Source organism: Salminus brasiliensis, chromosome 6 (assembly GCF_030463535.1).
Source record: "Salminus brasiliensis chromosome 6, fSalBra1.hap2, whole genome shotgun sequence".
Taxonomy (NCBI): domain Eukaryota; kingdom Metazoa; phylum Chordata; class Actinopteri; order Characiformes; family Bryconidae; genus Salminus; species Salminus brasiliensis.
In genome coordinates, this window is record NC_132883.1 from 2,287,904 (window position 1) to 2,305,679 (window position 17,776).

A 17,776-nucleotide genomic window follows, 5' to 3' on the forward strand; every position below is an offset into this window, starting at 1 on the left:
CTCTTTCTCTGTTTTCAATGTTCCATTGCTCTCTCCAACAGAGCGCAGTGTTAAATGGCCTGTATCTGCGGTTCCCCCTCATCAGCACAGAGGGCGCCATCGCAGTAACTGTCTGGGTAAGCAGTGAGCTTTTAGCTTTGCGCAAAATCAATAACTTAATCTTTCAGCGCTTCGCGTCTCGAGACATGAGCCCAAGCAGTGTCAATAGAGCCCCTCAAAAACTAAACACAAGACAAACGAGGGGTTTAGGGGTCAACCAGACGTTGTAATCTGGATGGTTTACCATTTTACCATTACTTCAACCCTTAAACCTGGCCCTAACCTCAAGACTGACCCTAATCCTGACCCAAACCTCAAGATGAAACCTCATCCTAACCCAAACCTCAAGCTTTAATCTGATCCTGCTCTCAAGATTAAACCTAACTGTGACTAATTGAGGTTAATCTTGAGGTTGGGGTCAGAGTTGGGTTTAAGTTTGAGATCAGGGTCGGGTTTTAGCTTGTGGTTTAGGTTAGGGTTAAGTTTAAGATCAAGGTTTACGTTTGGGTTGTGCTTGAGCTTGATTTTAAGGTCAGAATTAAAGTTTGGTTTAAGGTTGTGTTTAAAACTGAGGTTTAGACTAAGGTTAGTTTTAAGCTTTATTGAATTCAGAATTAGATATCAAGGTCAGGTTAAAGCTTGAGGTTTAGGTTAGGGTTAAGTTTAAGATCGAGGTTTGCGTTAGGGTTATGCTTGAGCTATCATATCTTAACTGTGACTCTTAAAACTAACCCAAAACTTAACCTCAAGCTTTAAACTAACTCTAGTCTATACCTCAATTTTAACCCTAATTTTAATTCTAACCTCAAGCTCAAACATACCCTAAGCGTACATGTAACCCTTGCTCAAGCATAACCTCAACCTTAAACCTAATCCTAATATAGACCTCAAGTTTTAACTCGACTCTGATCTCAAGTTTAAACCTATGCTCTTAAACCTAAATCTTTATTTCTTACCCCAAGCTTAAGAACAACCCTCAAGATAAGACTTAAGCTTAAGCATAATTCTAATGTACAACTCAAGCGTAAACCTAACCCTAGTCTAAACCTCAAGCTTAAACCTGACCCTGATTTCAAGATTAAACCTAACTCTGACCCTAACCTCAAGATTAAACCTAACTGTAATTTTAACCTCAGATTTACAACTAACCCAAACCTTAACCTCGATCTTAAGCACAGCCCTAATCTAAAACTCAATCTAAAGCTTTTAGCATAATTCTAACATGAGCATAAACTCACTAGTCTATACCTCACCCCTTAAACCTAACCTTAATTCTAACCTTAAAATCAAGCTCAGGCATAACCTTAACGTAACCCTCAACCTTAAACCTAATCCTAACCTAAACCTCAAGCTTTAACTGGACCCTGATCTCAGGATTAAACCTAACCGTAACTTTAACCTCAGATTTCTTAAATCTTCTTAAATCTTAAGATCTTAAATCTAATTTTAATTCTAACCTCAAGCTCAAGCATAACTTTAATTCCAAATTTAACTTAAACCTAACTTTAATTCTGACCTTAAAATCAAGCTCAGGCATAACCTTAATGTAAACCTCAACCTTAAACCTAATCCTAACCTAAACCTCAAGCTATAACCTGACCCTGATCTCAAACTTAAACACAACTCTGACCCTGACCTCAAGATTAACCCTAACCGTAACTTTAACCTCAATCTTAAAACTAACCCAAACCTCAACCTTGACCTTAATCTCAAGCTTAACCCTAACCTTAGCCCTAACATAAAACCTTCAGCCTAAACTTAACCTAAGCTTAACCTCAAGCATAAACCTAACTCCAATATCAAGCTTAAGCATAACTCCATAACTCCAACCAGGCTCAGAATCGAACCCTAACCTTAAATTCTACACAAAAACCCGAACCTCTGAACATTAGTACCGTTGCTAATCTCTAGATTGGTTCTAATCTGCTGGTTTATAGATCAGCTATAGAGGAGCTGTAATCACGTCAACCCATACTTCCACAAGCAAGCGTCCAATAAGAGGCCATTCATTCATGGGCATTTATAAAGGAGCTTTGAACTACAGCTGCCAGGCCAACACACACACACACACACACACACACACACACACACACAGGTTTCTGCGCTCTTACAGTGTCCAGGTGTGTGCGCTGGTGCTTGGCTCTGTCGCTGGAGTTGCTGAAAGCTTTCTGGCAGCCCGGGTGCTGGCACAGGTATGGCTTCTCTCCAGTGTGACTCCGCAGGTGAATCTTCAGATTCTCCAAACGAGAGAAGGCCTTATTACAGCCTTCAAACTGAGAGAGAGAGAGAGAGAGAGAGAGAGTTAGCCAGTGTTTATAGCTGTTACAGCCAGGTGTGAGCTAGAGGGGTATGAAGCCCCCCAGCAGCATTGGGCTGTGGAGCAGTGAAGCAACTGTCTTCTCTAGAATGATGGTGGTAATGGAGCTGATGAGGTGAGGCCTAATGGCCTTTTTGCTGAATGCAATCAAATCCTCACAGCAGTGCTCCTCCTCCAAACTCTAGAAAGCCTTCTTCCCTGGACAGTAGAGACAGTTACTCCAACAAAAGCAGGAGAAACTCTGTTTAATAGCCTTGATTGCCAATGAGCAATCATATATACATATTGACAAAAGTATTGGGACACCTGCTCATTGGCATTCAAGGCTATTAAATATCTATAGATATATATATATACACACATGAGAATTGCCCAATTGCAGTGGGCTTTAACTTTGGCCCTGTTGTGAAAAAATGTATGTGTGTGTGTGTGTGTGTGTGTAATACAGGTAGATAAACAGTACTTAAGAGGTGTACTGCTCTCCAGTGTCTCGAGCTTCATCAACCCATCTCATTACAGCGCTGCTGGGTCACAGCCTTCGCTTCTTCATCCACTTAAACATTTAACCACTGGCCTGTGTGCATAAGTGTGTGTGTATGTGTGTGTATGTACCCTAAGCAACACCTACAGCTAACTGTACCATGAAACATATCTCCAGCTCATCTGTATAATGGGCCTTAAAGTAGCCACATTAGCTTGACATCAATACACACTCTCCCTCTTCCCTCAGGCCGCGGACAAAGGCCGCCTTTGGCACCTATTAGGATCTTCCTGTCCAATCACTTAGCGGATACTTTATCCCCGAACTCCGCCCCCGTATTGTCCACTCAGTCCGAACGTGAGGCCCGAGGTTCGTTTTCACTGGAGGAGAGAGAGAGAGGCTTCTATTCTTACACAAATAAAACTCTCTCTCTCTCTCTCTCTCTCTCTCTCTCTCCTAATGAACCTTCAGACCGCTCTGCCCTCCTTCACTCACAGCAGGCTGCTATTGAGGCCATTCAATACAGGGTGTAACTCTATACTGACACATGCAGGGCAGATTGAGTGACCTGGGTTTCGTGTGTGTGTGTGTGTGAGAGAGAGAGAGAGAGTGTGTGTGTGTGTGTGTGTTTTCATATACTTTCAGGACATGAATAAAAATAATAAAAGCACAATAAAAACCCCAAGTCTGACGCGTCTTTGCCTTCTGTGCTCAGTAGGTGGGGCTAGAGGCTCCGCAGCGCTCATTAACTTCCACTCTTTCCTCCTCTCTGCTCCCTGTCCACTTCTACTCCCTATAACTTCCCTCCTCCACTCGAGTGCTCACTAGCACTGGAAGCTATAGCCTGACCGTCTTAGTGGGCTAAGACTTAGTGGGCTTCATGGCTTGGACCAGCATCATAAAAAAAGCTTCACACTGGGGTAGTGCAGTGGGAGACTTGTGAACCCTGAGCTGCTCTTTTATGGGGTTGTGAGTAGGGCTGGGCGATATGATAAAAATACAATATCACGATATTTAATAACATTTAGCGACAGATTCTTATAATCTACTATTCAGATCCTCTCCTGTACTGAATACAGTGATTAATACTCAACATCTGCTGCTCTTCATCTAATGAACCCTTCAGTCTAATCACACTGTTAGTAATAAACCCTGCAGCTGATCAGTGTTTATTAAGCACCAACAGTCTCCTCCATATGATTAGAAAAGCTTACTGTTATCGCCATAACAAAATGTATCACGATACGATAAAATATCGTCAAATTGCCCAGCTCTAGCTGTGGGAACTCTTTTGGGTTGGTTTTGGTGTCCAGCAGCTGGAACTAGCTCTCATGTAGACTTCCACAGTTCCCACAATAGCCATTTCTTAATAACAGTAATATATATAAAACTATATATATGTCACTATTTACTGAAGAAGAATCTCAGCTAGTTTAAATAGACTAAAAATTAAAGCTCCTCTAATCTTAGACTCTACTAAACACAAGTCAATATGGAGACCATAATACTCTTCTCTTCGCCTGAGTACTCTCAGAAGAGGAGGGTCTTCAGTCTGGGTTTGAGGACAGCGAGCGTTGGACTCTGCTGTTCGGACACCCAGGGGAGGTTGTGTGTATATGTATATATATATATATATATATATATATATATATATATATATATATATAAATGTGTGTATGTGTGTACAGCATTAAAGCTAACACATACATTTACACCTACAGCATTTAGCGGAGGTGGATCAGTGTAGTGTTAGGAGTCTTGCCCAAGTATTGGTGTAGTGCAGCATAGTAGCTCACTGGCAGGTAGTGGCACCACACAAACCAAAACACACACACACACACACACACTGGTATGTTATTACACAGGGTCAACAGACAGGCAGAAATGTGCCCACCCGTCTGCAGTACGTCAGAAAACATCTCAGACCTCACAGCATCCCTCTGTTATTGCACAGAAATCAAACTTTATCCTCATAAAGTCTCAACCCGAGCCATCCATGCATGCACACACACACACACACACACACACACACACACACACACACACACCACACTGACCGCCAAAACACAGGCCATTTTAAAAAAAACAAACCCCGAGCGTATAGATGAGCCAGAACCTGTGTGTATTTTATGCATATGGGAAATAATCACTCTTTTATTGCTTTCTTTAACATCATTCAGATTTCAGGCTGAATTGAGTTCATGAGTCCACAGAGAGAGGAGCCACCTTCAGCCCTGCCACGCACTGTGCACTTCTCAATCTGGCCATGCACCACTGCATTCTGGGATACCTTACAAATACAAAATCCCACACTTTGCCAAAGTTGAATCTATATGTCAGAAGAATTTGACTCTCTCTCTCTCTCTCTCTCTCTCTCTCTCTCTTCCACTCTCACCCGGTCTCTCTCTCTCTCTCTCTCTCTAGCTTAATCATGAAATATTTGCAATACTGATATACCAGGACAATGTAATGCATAAATGACCCCTCTGCCCCCACCCCCGGCTTTTTGCTGGTAGCTGCTTTCAGCTGGTCTCTAAGCTGGCCTTTAATGGTCAAGGTGGTTGAAAAGCTGGTCGTCCAGCCGGAAAACATGCTGGAACCGTCTTCAATTTATTTTGGTTTGATTTGATGGACAGCCTGGTTTGCCAGCAAAGCCAACTTGACCAAGGAAGTCCTCATACTGGTTATGATGGTTAACCAGCTTGGCCTTGCTGGTTGACCAACGTGGACATGGATATTGGTCATTCAGCTTTGGTCATAATGCTGGACCAGCTAGGTCAGATTGGCCATGCTGGTACCCTATGCTGATCAACCAGTATAACCAGACGAATTCATTGAGCAGGACACTGTTTATTTATAATTATAATGGTTTATACTGGGTTGTGAGCATCTTGGCCAATCAGAGCTTCAGATGAGCTTCTGTCTCTTTCAAAGACTTGAATCAAGGTATTTGTCCATAAATTGCATAATATTGTTTTTTAATCTCATCATGAAGATGAAAGCAGGGCTAAATAATTACAAATAATTAGTTTATAAATTTGTATAATATTATTTTTCTAAATAATAATAATAATAATAATTTTATTATACCGTCTATTGTATTGTATTATTTTATTGTCAAGCTTTTGGGCTCTTCCTCCGCCCCCCCCCTTAACTCAACGAACTACATTACCCATAATCCCTTTGACACATACACTAATGTTTGTGGATGCCCCTTTAAACTACTTTAAGCTGCACAAACAGCAGCTTGTCTCTAGTCCCTGTACTGCCAATAGATTAGGACTCCCTGGAGCAGGTAAACACCTAATAATGCCAGGCGTGGACTAGCATTGAGGAGCTGTGGAGCAGTGGAAGAGCTGTGTTCTCTGGAATGATGGTGGTGGAGCTCCATCCACAACAGGGTCAGGGTTTGGATATCAGCAGCTTTTCACTGTAATTTCCATGTAATTTTTGCACAGTGCTGTATATCATCCTCCTTTTCCGTCTAAAAAAACCCCATAGAGCTGAAGACACGGTCAGACAGCGGTGGTGAAAGACAGCACCTCATACTCTTTGATATTATTTCTGAAAACAGTTTGGCGGCCTAATGATGCTAATAGCTCCGGATGTGTTTTGCTTTCCCCTGTAAGGCCGGTAAGCCGCAGATAGCCTGGGTGAAAGGGCTGAAGGAAGGTGCTCTGGCTCCAGGACCGCTCTGCAGCTCCAGCTCATGGTCTTCAGCAAACATTCAGAGTGACAGAAGGGTCTGAGGTGTGTGTCGGAGCGCGTGGGGCTGATTAACGGCGGCAGCAGCTCTAAGCTGCGAGTCCGCGGCGGAAATGGGACCTGACCGGCTCAGAGATGCCCCCGATGGACGGCTAAAAGGCCATAGTGTGGACGGCCGGTAGGAAAAAGAAAACACGCGGCTCGTAAAAAAGCCTTGTGCTGCGCGAGAAGCACCTCAAACAGGCGTCCTATTATGGCACGCTGTGGAGAGGAGGGCGAGGAGGAGGGCGAGGAGGGCGAGTTCTGTCGGTCGATGACGTCTCAGACAGCGCTCTGATGGAGTGACAGGGTGTGGAATAAAAAAAGAGCTGAGCCTGAATTCACTAAAACTCCCAAGAAAACATTTAGGAAGAATCTGAATATAAACACTGAGACGATTAGAAGAACTGGTCCTTATTCACCAACCGTCCCCAAGCAGACATTTCTTTATAAAAGCCACTTCTTCCCAATTCTGGCCTTCTCCACTGGTTTCTAATGGGGGATGTGTTGAGATCCATCACTATAAGAGCAGAGCTGTGGAGAGGTCTGCTATTTCAAAAAATAAAAAACACCATAAATCTGATCTAGATTGGATTTAGGATATTTCTTAATAATAAATAATAATAAAATAATAAAAATACAAAAATGTAGAAAGAAATTGATAAATGAGATCCAATGTTCTTAAAGGCAATTCTTAAAAAAAAAATGTAAAAACTCGTAAATAAAAGTTCGTAAATATTCTCTAAAGAACATCTCAATTTTTTTTTTTTAAGATTTTGTGTTTTTCTTCTGTAGCCGTTTATGTATTGAAGCCTTTTCTGCTCCATCTTATCAACAATAAACAAAACACACTAATTCTCCCTTTGATCAAAAATCAATAAAAAAACGGAGGAAAAACAGAATCAACCTTTAAAATGACAGTAAACAAGAACTAAAAATGATGGTGGAAGAAATAAATAAACAATCTTACTTATCAAACAATCTAAGAACCGCGGCGAGACGCCAGAAAGTCCTTATTTCCCTCATGTAGAAACCAACAGTACTTTAAGCACAATCTCCAGTTTCCATCCTGTTAAATAAATTCTGACTTTAATTCTGTAATTTACCTAACTGATCATTTTAGCACTTTTGAGGCTGACCTTCTGACCTCTGAGATCAGTGTGAGGTCGTCATAACAGAAGTTAAAAATGATCAGTGAATTACTGAATTACAGACATCACACGATACAGAATTATTGTCAGGATTAAATCTGAGTGCTTCTAAAGAATCGTAAAGACCAAGGTTCAATATGTGCATAAATGCAGGATACTTTACTGTCATAAAAAATTAATGTGGGGCTCAATAATTACAAATCATTATTTTTGACATTTTTCAAAATAATGTTTCTAAATAATAATAATAATAATAATAATAAACAGAACTTTGCTGCTAATTTTTAAATTTCTACTTATCTTATATTATAGATGTATTGCTATTTTTTTATTATTATTTTGATTATTATTATTTTATTTTTTTAATAATTTCTACTTATATTATAGATGTATTACTATTTATTATTATTATTATTATTATTATTTTAATTATTATTGTTATTTTAATAATTCATAATTGCTCTTTGGGTGTAACCGGGCCCTTGAGCTCTCAATTTCGTTCCACCCCATGCACCAGATGCGATGCGAATGACAATAAAGTTCAATTTTCCTTAAATCTAAAATTCTTAAGTATGAAGTTAAGATTAAAAAAGCACATCTGAGAAAATTTCATTCCTAAGACACTTTTGAGAATCTGACCTCTGAACCAAATGTTGTCAAAGGTTGTCAACTCAACGCTGTTTCTGTATTTTACCTTATTTTACAGCTTAAGGTTAAATATTGGCAAAAAATCTCATTTCTTGCATCCCCCCTCGTACCCCCAACAGGTTCAGTTAGCTTTCGGGAAGCTACAGAAATGAGTTCTGCATAAACTGTAGACCTTTTCATACCCCCCCCCCCCAACTCAACAAACTACATTACCCATAATTCCTTTGACGCCCCTTTTAATGAATGCATTCAGCTACTCTACGTTGCAAATGCATACAAATGCACACACACACACACACACACACACACTGCCAAGAAGTACTGCCAATAGAATAGGCTAGAATAGACTCCCTGGAGCAGATAATAAACATCATGAACCTATCAGCACCATGCAGCCTAATAAAGCCAGGCGTGGGCTAGAGGAGTATACTAAAGCCCCCCAGCATTGAGGAGCTGTGGAGCAGTGGAAGAACTCTGTTCTCTGGAATGATGGATGGCTTATTCTCACACACTCACCTCCAATGGTGTCATGTTGTTTAGTAATCTGCTTCTGTGGTTTCTGACACTGTAGGACTCGCTGCCATCTATAAACACGGCCTAAAGTACAGACATAACTCAAGACCTTCAGCGCAGCGACAAGGCCTCCGGAGCTCGTCTGTCCACAGAAACCACATAAGCAAGTTTATTTGAGATTACTTAAAAGTGCGAGTGTGTGTGTGTGTGTGAGTGTGTGTGTGTGAAAGTTCCCACAGTTCTCATTAGTCTGGGAAAGTGCTGGGGGTTCGCGTTCTCGCCGCCATTAAAAAAAAAACCTGGTAACAAACATTAAGTGCATTATTACTTGCAATTAGTCGAGCAAAAAGGCGACAGGCGCTGGGCTTAACTTTAACTACAGCCATGAGTTCCTTCCTCGCCAGCTTGACGAGCGATCCGCGATGGCTTCTGACGTCCAAATTGGTTCAGAGCTCTCAAACAAGGAGTGCGGCTATTCCCCCGGCGTGTAAGACGTCTCGCTGATCAGAGCTCTGTATGAATGCTTATAAAACTGATTCGGGTTCCCGCTGCTGAATGAGAGGTGTGGTGAGGCTCCCTGCTGAAAGGGCCCAAGGCGACCTGCAGAAAGAGCAAAACCGCGACACGTCCGTCCGTCCGTCCGTCCGCCTGCAGAGGCTGCTGAGCCGGAGAGAACATGTGACTTTAATCTGTCCGTTTCCAAATGCCCCGCAGCTAAAGAGCAGGGAAACGCAAATGGATGAAATTATATCCATATGATTCAACGAGACAGCTAAAAGGAGGCAGGTTTCTCATGCGCTTCGTCAGGGCAGCAAATTAAAGCCAGCTTGGGCTAAAGCATTCACATTACATAGTTTACACATATCGGTTCCACATCCCCCAAAAAAAAAAAAACGCTGCTGCAAACAGCCGGCCTGATTTGAATCGAAGATCAGAGATCAGCAGATTTTCACTTTTTTTTTTCCGGAAGCCGTTTTTTTCTCGGGAGTTGGACGCAGATGAATTCATACATTGTTTCTTCGTATGGATTTCTGCATGTTTTTATTTCTACATGTCCTCCCCGGCCGACGAATGCTGTCCAGATGGGAGCCCGGCGAGCTCTGAGCTCTGCCGATAAACCTGCGGAGGAAGTAGTCATGTAAATGACTAACCAAATTGCTCTGAACGACCCATCTTGTTCCCATGCTCGCTCGGTTAAGAGGAGGCCGGGGCCTGCACGGACGCGACCGCTGCAGGAAGCAACCTATGATGACTAAATTGGCCGTCTCGCGTAATCATCATCGCGGGCCAAGTGCATCCTCCTGGAAGGAAATTGAGCCGGTACTGAAGGGCCGGTGTGACGACGGGCTCTGACGGGCTCTGACATGGAAATGCGTCTTCTGGAGTCTTCTGAGGAACATGCAGGAAGCGTGTGGAGCTTTACGGCCGCACTTAACCCAGGGCTCGTGGTTAAATTGGTTCCAGCCAGGAGAGACACTTGTGCCCACTAAAACATTAGACACCGTTTCCTTTAAGACCCAGCAGCTGATGACAATCTGATTGGCGGTGCCACTTTACTTGAAGCCCTTCCAGCTTCAAGTACGGCTCGGCTCGACCCGCCATCCTTTAAGATCCACGGAAGACGAGCGTCCAGACTTTTTTCTGTCCTGCACCGAAGTGGTGGAACGAACTTCCCCTGGGTGTCCGAACGGCAGAGTCCACAGACTACACTGTGTGAATAATGCTGGATGAGTGGACCAATAGAAATGCTCTAAATGACACCATTCCTCCATTCAAAGTCAAGTACAGTTTTGCCCCCATTTGGAGATACGTGTTTTAAACACTCAGTAATCAGTTACTGCTTCATTTTCAGTCTGACTGACTTTACAAACAATGAATCAGTAATGAAGTACAAATACTTAATTACTTTACTACAGTAGAAATCTAAACTTTACTGGAGTAATTATTTATTATTTATTTACACATTTTCACCCAATTATCTGAACTTTCTCCTCCTTACATTTTAAAAACAGCCTCGTTCCTCTATTCTATTTCATTTCCCTTAGTTTTCATTCCGGCTCGTCATCAATAAAAACCCTCTCCAGATAAATCTCTCCATCCGGAAAGTGTGAGTCTGATCCTGATTGGGTGAGAAGTATAAACAGACTCCATTCTGACTCCCTATTGGTTTATAAGAGATCCATCACACCTGCACCCGTCCCGTCACTCTCCAGCGAGCTCACAGCAGACATCTGTAGTCTAGTATGTATATATATATAAAAATAAATATAAAGCTGCACATGAGGTGGAGCTCCTTTGAACTATTTTGTCTCCAGCTATTGATTGATTAATTGATTGTTTTTTTTTTAATATTGACAAATAATGGAATTCTCAATAATTATTTTTTGCAATCTTTAATGTTTTACTCCAAGATGTAACTTTTATCAGCTGCTTTTTTACTGTTTTTCAGAGAAAAGAAAAACCTAAAAAAAAAAACACACCAACAGATCAGTGCTACCAATTAATGCCGTGGCTGAACGCAGCCATCAGATGAAGCTCACGCAAAGGTTATGAAGATGTAGCATCTTCATAACCTTTGCGTGAGCTTCATCTGATGGCTGCGTTGAGGCTTTATCGAGGAGTAAAACCAAGCGCGCGAGGGTTGAGGCTGGAGGTTCTGGATCTGGTTTCAGCAGCTTTGCCGTGAAAGTTTCTGACCCTTGTTGATGGACAGCAGGGAGAATCTATCGCTGCCCTAAGCAGCCTGTCACTCCTACGGGTCTAAGTATTTCTAATGGCTAATTAGACTGTATTACAGCAGAGCTTCAGCCACGGCATTAATTATCCACCCAGCTTAGGCAACATGAGCCGTGGCTGAAAAGAGAAAGCGCTAAAAAGAAAATGCTGAACATGATCTGAGCGGAGCGAGGAAGTGCAGCGAGGGCAGGGTGGATCTGCTAAGGCCCCACTGTCCTCCCCTGTCTGCTGTCTCCACTGTCTGCTGTCCATCTCTTTAACACACACACGTTCATACACACTCTGCTGAACAGGATAGTTGGCAAAGCATCAATTTTATTTCTTTATTTTTATTCAGAATGATTTACTGATCCATACAGATCAGCTCAAGCATCTCTAGCATGCTTGCGGGCAGTGCACGGCTCACTGTTCTCTATTAATATGGATAAATATATTATTTAATAGAGCTAAAAACACCACCCGTGTAACAGCGTGTCACACAGGGTCAAAAACAATGTCTGTTTAAGGTAGCATGCACTTGCACAATGCTAACAGGTGAGGTTTCTGCTTGCATTAGCTGTTAGCAACATTAGCCTCGTAGCTTCAGTGCAAAGCTAAAGGTGCAAAAACTTTTCTTTTTTCTTTTTTTTTTGTCTCTCCAGACTAAACCTGCAACAACATGCCAGCAGTTTGGTGCCCAAAATACACACATCATAAACGAAATGATTTTATAAGCGGGGTGTGTGCTGTGCTCCAGCAGCCAAGAACATCATTAACAAAGTCCCAATAAAAAAAGGAAAAAAAAGTGTAAGCAAGTTTGTTTCTAAGCAATCCTCAACACGGGACGAGGGCCTGGCCGCCCCCACTCCCCCCTTTTATTTCTCGAACTGTTTTTATTGGTGCAAATGTTTATAAAAAATGGTGTAAATGTTACCATATGCCCTCAAGCAAATAACATAAACACAACATTTCCAGTAAAAAAGTAAAGTAAAAAAACTTAAAAACCTGAATAAATTCAAAATACATCATTATTAATCCGCCTAATTTGGAAATGGCAGTTGTCTTTACACAGTGTGAACATTATTATTAATGCTGAATAAACAAATAAACACAAGAAATGATCTACCCGGACCTGCTTAGAATAAAACTTCTATATTAACTTCTATATTACTATCTATATTAAGCATAGTGGCTTTGGTTTCTCCTGTAAAGCTGCTATTCTGGACACTTTATTGGACGATGATAGAAAAAGGGAGCAATCAAAGGGTAAACCAGAGTAAAAACTGAATTATAACGATATAAATTAATCTCGAAATAAGCAAAAAAATCTAATCAACAAAAAAAAAAAGATTGAGGTTTTTAACATTTTTACTGAGTTTTTTTGTGTTAGAAACCTAAATGTAATGTTTTAGAGAAGTAGTACAGCGTGAGTACGATCAGAAAAGAGAAAGAGAGAGACTAGACAGAATCACAGGACTCTCATGCACCCCTCCCCCTTACATCTCCATCCCGACAATAAATAATCATGAGGGCACGAGCAGCCTGCCAATCTAAACGCCGCCCAGCCTGGGTCAGATTCATCAGGAAAGCAAAGCCAAAAGCCCGTCAGCTGGACGAAAGGTCAATGCAGTGCAGTGTTAAAACAGGTCGTCAATTAAACGAGTTTTGGCAACGCTCTCACAACTGCCGGCGAGAGAGTAAAGAAAGCGCTCTACCCTGATCCTGGAGGAGAAATGGCTGCTGAGAGAATCACCGGTGCCCAGAGAAACCCATTACGGACTCCTCGCACCCTATGTACAGAACTATGTACACTGAGACTGTCAGACACTGGAACAGCTTTTACCCTCAGACCATCACCGTCCTCAACAGCTGATCACCATCATCATCACAGCTGATAAACTCTGTACAGAGCTGCATGCTGCTGTTCTGTGAATCACACTGTAGAGACATGTCCTGGTGTAGTCTCTGCATACTGTGTACTCTCCTGCTCTCTGTGTACTTTCTGTAAATGATATGTAGATTAGCTGTATATAGTTAATACTAGAGAGGCGCTAACAGCCGGAAGCTAATTCAGTGTCTGTGTGAACAGACTTGGCCAATAAATCTGATTCTGATTCTGATTCTGAAAAGTGTACCGCCTCGCAGCCCTCTCTTTTTCTTTTTGATTGGCCCATGAAAAGTGACATGTGATAGGAGCTTATTCTCTAAAGCTGAAAAAGGTACAACTCGATACGCCACAAAAACGCAACCCCCCAGAATTCGAGTCTTTCCAAAGGATATAATGATCCTTTTAGCTCCGCCCTCTTAATACAGGATCTGTGCATATTTTGAGGATGATACTGAACTTGTGTAGAATATGTACATATAAACAAATATTCTACATAAAGTCAGTGGTCAGTGAGAGTGTCTACCTGTAATTAACTCTATATAACATTAGAATAAACCCAGATAAACATAAAGTCAGTGGCCAGTGAGAGTGTCTACCTGTAATTAACTCTATATAACATTAGAATAAACCCAAATAAACATAAAGTCAGTGGTCAGTGAGAGTCTCTACCTGTAATTAACTCTATATAACATTAGAATAAACCCAAATAAATATAAAGTCAGTGGTCAGTGAGAGTGTCTACCTGTAAATAACTCTATATAACATTAGAATAAACCCTAATGAACATAAAGTCAGTGGTCAGTGAGAGTGTCTTCCTGTAATTAACACAGTACAGTGTCGTTCTGGTGTAGTTTAGCTTGCTCAGCAGCTTTTGTGACAGCAGTGACCCAAACAGCCGTCCTGCTCGGCCTGCTTTGGCAATATTCACACCCTTATGGACGCCTTCTAACATTTCTGCTTTCGTTCAAATACCTCCACTGCTCGACTGAAGGGGAAAATCGAGCCCAATAACAAGGCCCCACTGTCCAACGATATTCCACAGTAAACGTTTTCATATTTATGGAGAATTTCACTCAAAATTTCTCATCAGGCGCTTGTTTACGTTAGGGGTAATGTGAGTACAAGGCTGGCACTCAATTGCGTACCTCGATTCGCTCACTGCATTAGCCAAACGCTTTTCTCCAATGCTAATATCCCCTTTCCATCTGTGTGTTAAATTACGCATGACCTAATCCCATTCTTGGCGTCTCTGTGAAACGGACTCATCTGTGTCGCTGACGCTTTCCGCGTATTTACCGTTTGGACAGCAGAGGTACGCAGGCTCGAGGAAAACATGGCAAAAATGCCCTGTTTTATTAGTCTAAGCCGTCTGTTTGAATTAGCCGAGTATTTCATTTTTATGCGATGGGAGCTGTGAGAGTGAGGTCACTCTCTAAATATGCTCAAATATGTGGTTGAGCTGTTTAAATTACAGCTTTACATAAAGTCTCATTTTAGCAGTTTAAGACTTCACTGAATTTCAGTTATCAGGCTTTGAAGACCACATTTTTCTCTTTTGCATACTTCATAACCATAAGCCCTCATCCCGAACACGGCACAATTCTATTGTGCTCTACTTTATTTTAAATATTTGAGGCGTATATTTGATCTTGTTTAAGTTTATCTATTTTTTTTTTTATTTTTTTTTTACATATTTTAATATTTATCTGAATATTTAAGATTATTTTCATTATTGCTTATTACATTATGTCCATCCTTCCTTTTGTTTTTTGTAAAAAAAAAAAAAAATTACAAAAATTAAAATTATTCCCTACTATATAACATTAGAATAAACCCAAATAAACATAAAGTCAGTGGTCAGTGAGAGTGTCTACCTGTAATTAACTCTATATAACATTAGAATAAACCCAGATAAACATAAAGTCAGTGGTCAGTGAGAGTCTCTACCTGTAATTAACTCTATATAACATTAGAATAAATCCAAATAAACATCAAGTCAGTGGTCAGTGACAGTGTCTACCTGTAATTAACTCTATATAACATTAGAATAAACCCAAATAAACATAAAGTCAGTGGTCAGTGAGTGTCTACCTGTAAATATCTCTATATAACATTAGAATAAACCCAAATAAACATAAAGTCAGTGGTCAGTGAGAGTGTCTAACTGTAATTAACTCTATATAACATTAGAATAAACCCTAATAAACATAAAGTCAGTGGTCAGTGAGAGTGTCTACCTGAAATTAACTCTATATAACATTAGAATAAACCCAAATAAACATAAAGTCAGTGGTCAGTGAGTGTCTACCTGTAAATATCTCTATATAACATTAGAATAAACCCAAATAAACATAAAGTCAGTGGTCAGTGAGAGTGTCTACCTGAAATTAACTCTATATAACATTAGAATAAACCCACATAAACATAAAGTCAGTGGTCAGTGAGTCAGTTCTTTACATTATGTTCATCTTTCTTTTTGTTTTTTTGCAAAAACAAAAATTATAAAATTATTCCACTGCTAGTTGTATAGTGCATGACTGAGCTTGTGAGAAATAACTATGGTGTTCTGCAATATGGCTATGTGTGTGTGTATGTGTATGCGTGTGTGAGTGAGTGTGTGTGTGTGGGGGTGTGTGCTCAACATAAACGCAGGGAAAATGCTGCCTCACCAGCAAAGAAGCAAGAATTTGTTCAGGCCACAAACACGAAACACTGGCAACGTTCCTGGAAGTGCAACAGACTTGCTGGCCACTTTATTAGAAACCCCTCCCTTATAGCTCCATCCTGCTGGTGTAGCATTAGAGACTGTAACTCAGCGGTGTCCAATATTATCCACAAAGGTCCGGTCTGGCTGATGGCTTTCATTTCAAATAACCAGGTCCACACAGGTGATCTTGTGTGCCTGGACACCCCTGCTGAAGCCCACCTGATAATGCACAGCGACCTATAATATAACAAAACACCAGCAGCACTGATGTGTCTGAAACACTCATACCAGCAGTGCACACAGTACCAGACCACTGCCATGTCAGAGTTACTGCTGTGCCGAGAACAGACACGAGCTCAGCAATATCTGGACAACAGCGGGCCTGTGGTCAGAAACTGACTAATGATAAATGGGGCAGAAGAGGTGACTGGCTACAGCGAGTAGAAGCACAAAGACATGAATAAAGGAGGAACCCTTTCGGTTCCATGAAGAACCATTTCTGACAGAGATGTGCGAGAGTGAAGAACTCTGAAGGTTACCCATGGGCACATAGCTCAAATCACAAAATGGCATTTAATTCATATATATATATAGAGAGAGAGAGAGAGACAGACAGAATCATTAGTAGATACTGAAATAATTACTAGGTACTAAATAACTATTACATATTGAATAATTAGTAGACATTGAATAATGAGTAGGTACTGAATAACTAATATTTATTAAATCTCCTTACTAATAATTACCTCCTATTGCATAATGACTAAGTACTGAATAATTAGTAGGTACAGAACAATTAGTAGTATATGTAGCTGAAATGAGTTCATTCTGAACAATAAGGACTTATTTAATAATTAGTAGATATTGAATAATGAGTAGTACTGGATAATGTATAGTTACTGAATCATTAGTAGGTACTACACTATTAGTAAGTACTGAATGACTAAAAGTTATAGAATACTTTAGTAAGTGCTGAATATTAAGTATATCCTGTATAATAAGTACTTATTTAATAATTAATAGGTACTGAATGACTAATAGTTATTGAATCATTAGTAGACACTGAATAGGAAGTAATTACTGAATAAATAATATCTATTGAATACTTTGTAGGTACTGAATGACTAATCCTAGTTGAATAATTAGTAGGTGCTGAATAATAACTATTTATCTCCTTACTAATAATTACTACTATTAGTAAGTACTGAATAATTAGTAGTTCATACTGAACTGAATACTAAATATTAAGTACTTATTTAGTATTTAATAATTAGTAGGTACTGAATAATTCATATTTATTAAATCTCCTCACTAATAATGATCACTTATTGTTTAATTAGTAAGTACTGAATAATTAGTAGTGACAGAACAATTAGCACTTTTTGAGTAGGTAATAGGTAACAGGTATTTATTAACTAGTATGCACTTAATACATGCCTTGTGAATGTATGTAAAAAATATGAAATGAAATAATGAAAAATGTAAAAAACACGGTTCCTCTACAGCATCACTCAAACGACCAACTGAAGGAGATTTCTTTTTGTAAATGCAAAGTTAATGAAGAGGATGATGA

General features: G+C 40.3%; 1 protein-coding gene across 3 annotated transcripts in view; it reads right to left on the reverse strand.

Annotated features, from left to right (window-relative positions):
- glis1b (GLIS family zinc finger 1b) overlaps window positions 1–17,776 on the reverse strand; it is a 145,318-nt gene that overhangs the window by 40,230 nt on the left and 87,312 nt on the right. For all 3 annotated transcript variants that reach the window (XM_072681305.1, XM_072681304.1, XM_072681302.1), the window contains exon 7: window positions 2,151–2,312. In XM_072681305.1, the coding sequence (XP_072537406.1) occupies window positions 2,151–2,312 (162 nt within the window). The remainder of the gene's footprint in view (window positions 1–2,150; window positions 2,313–17,776) is intronic.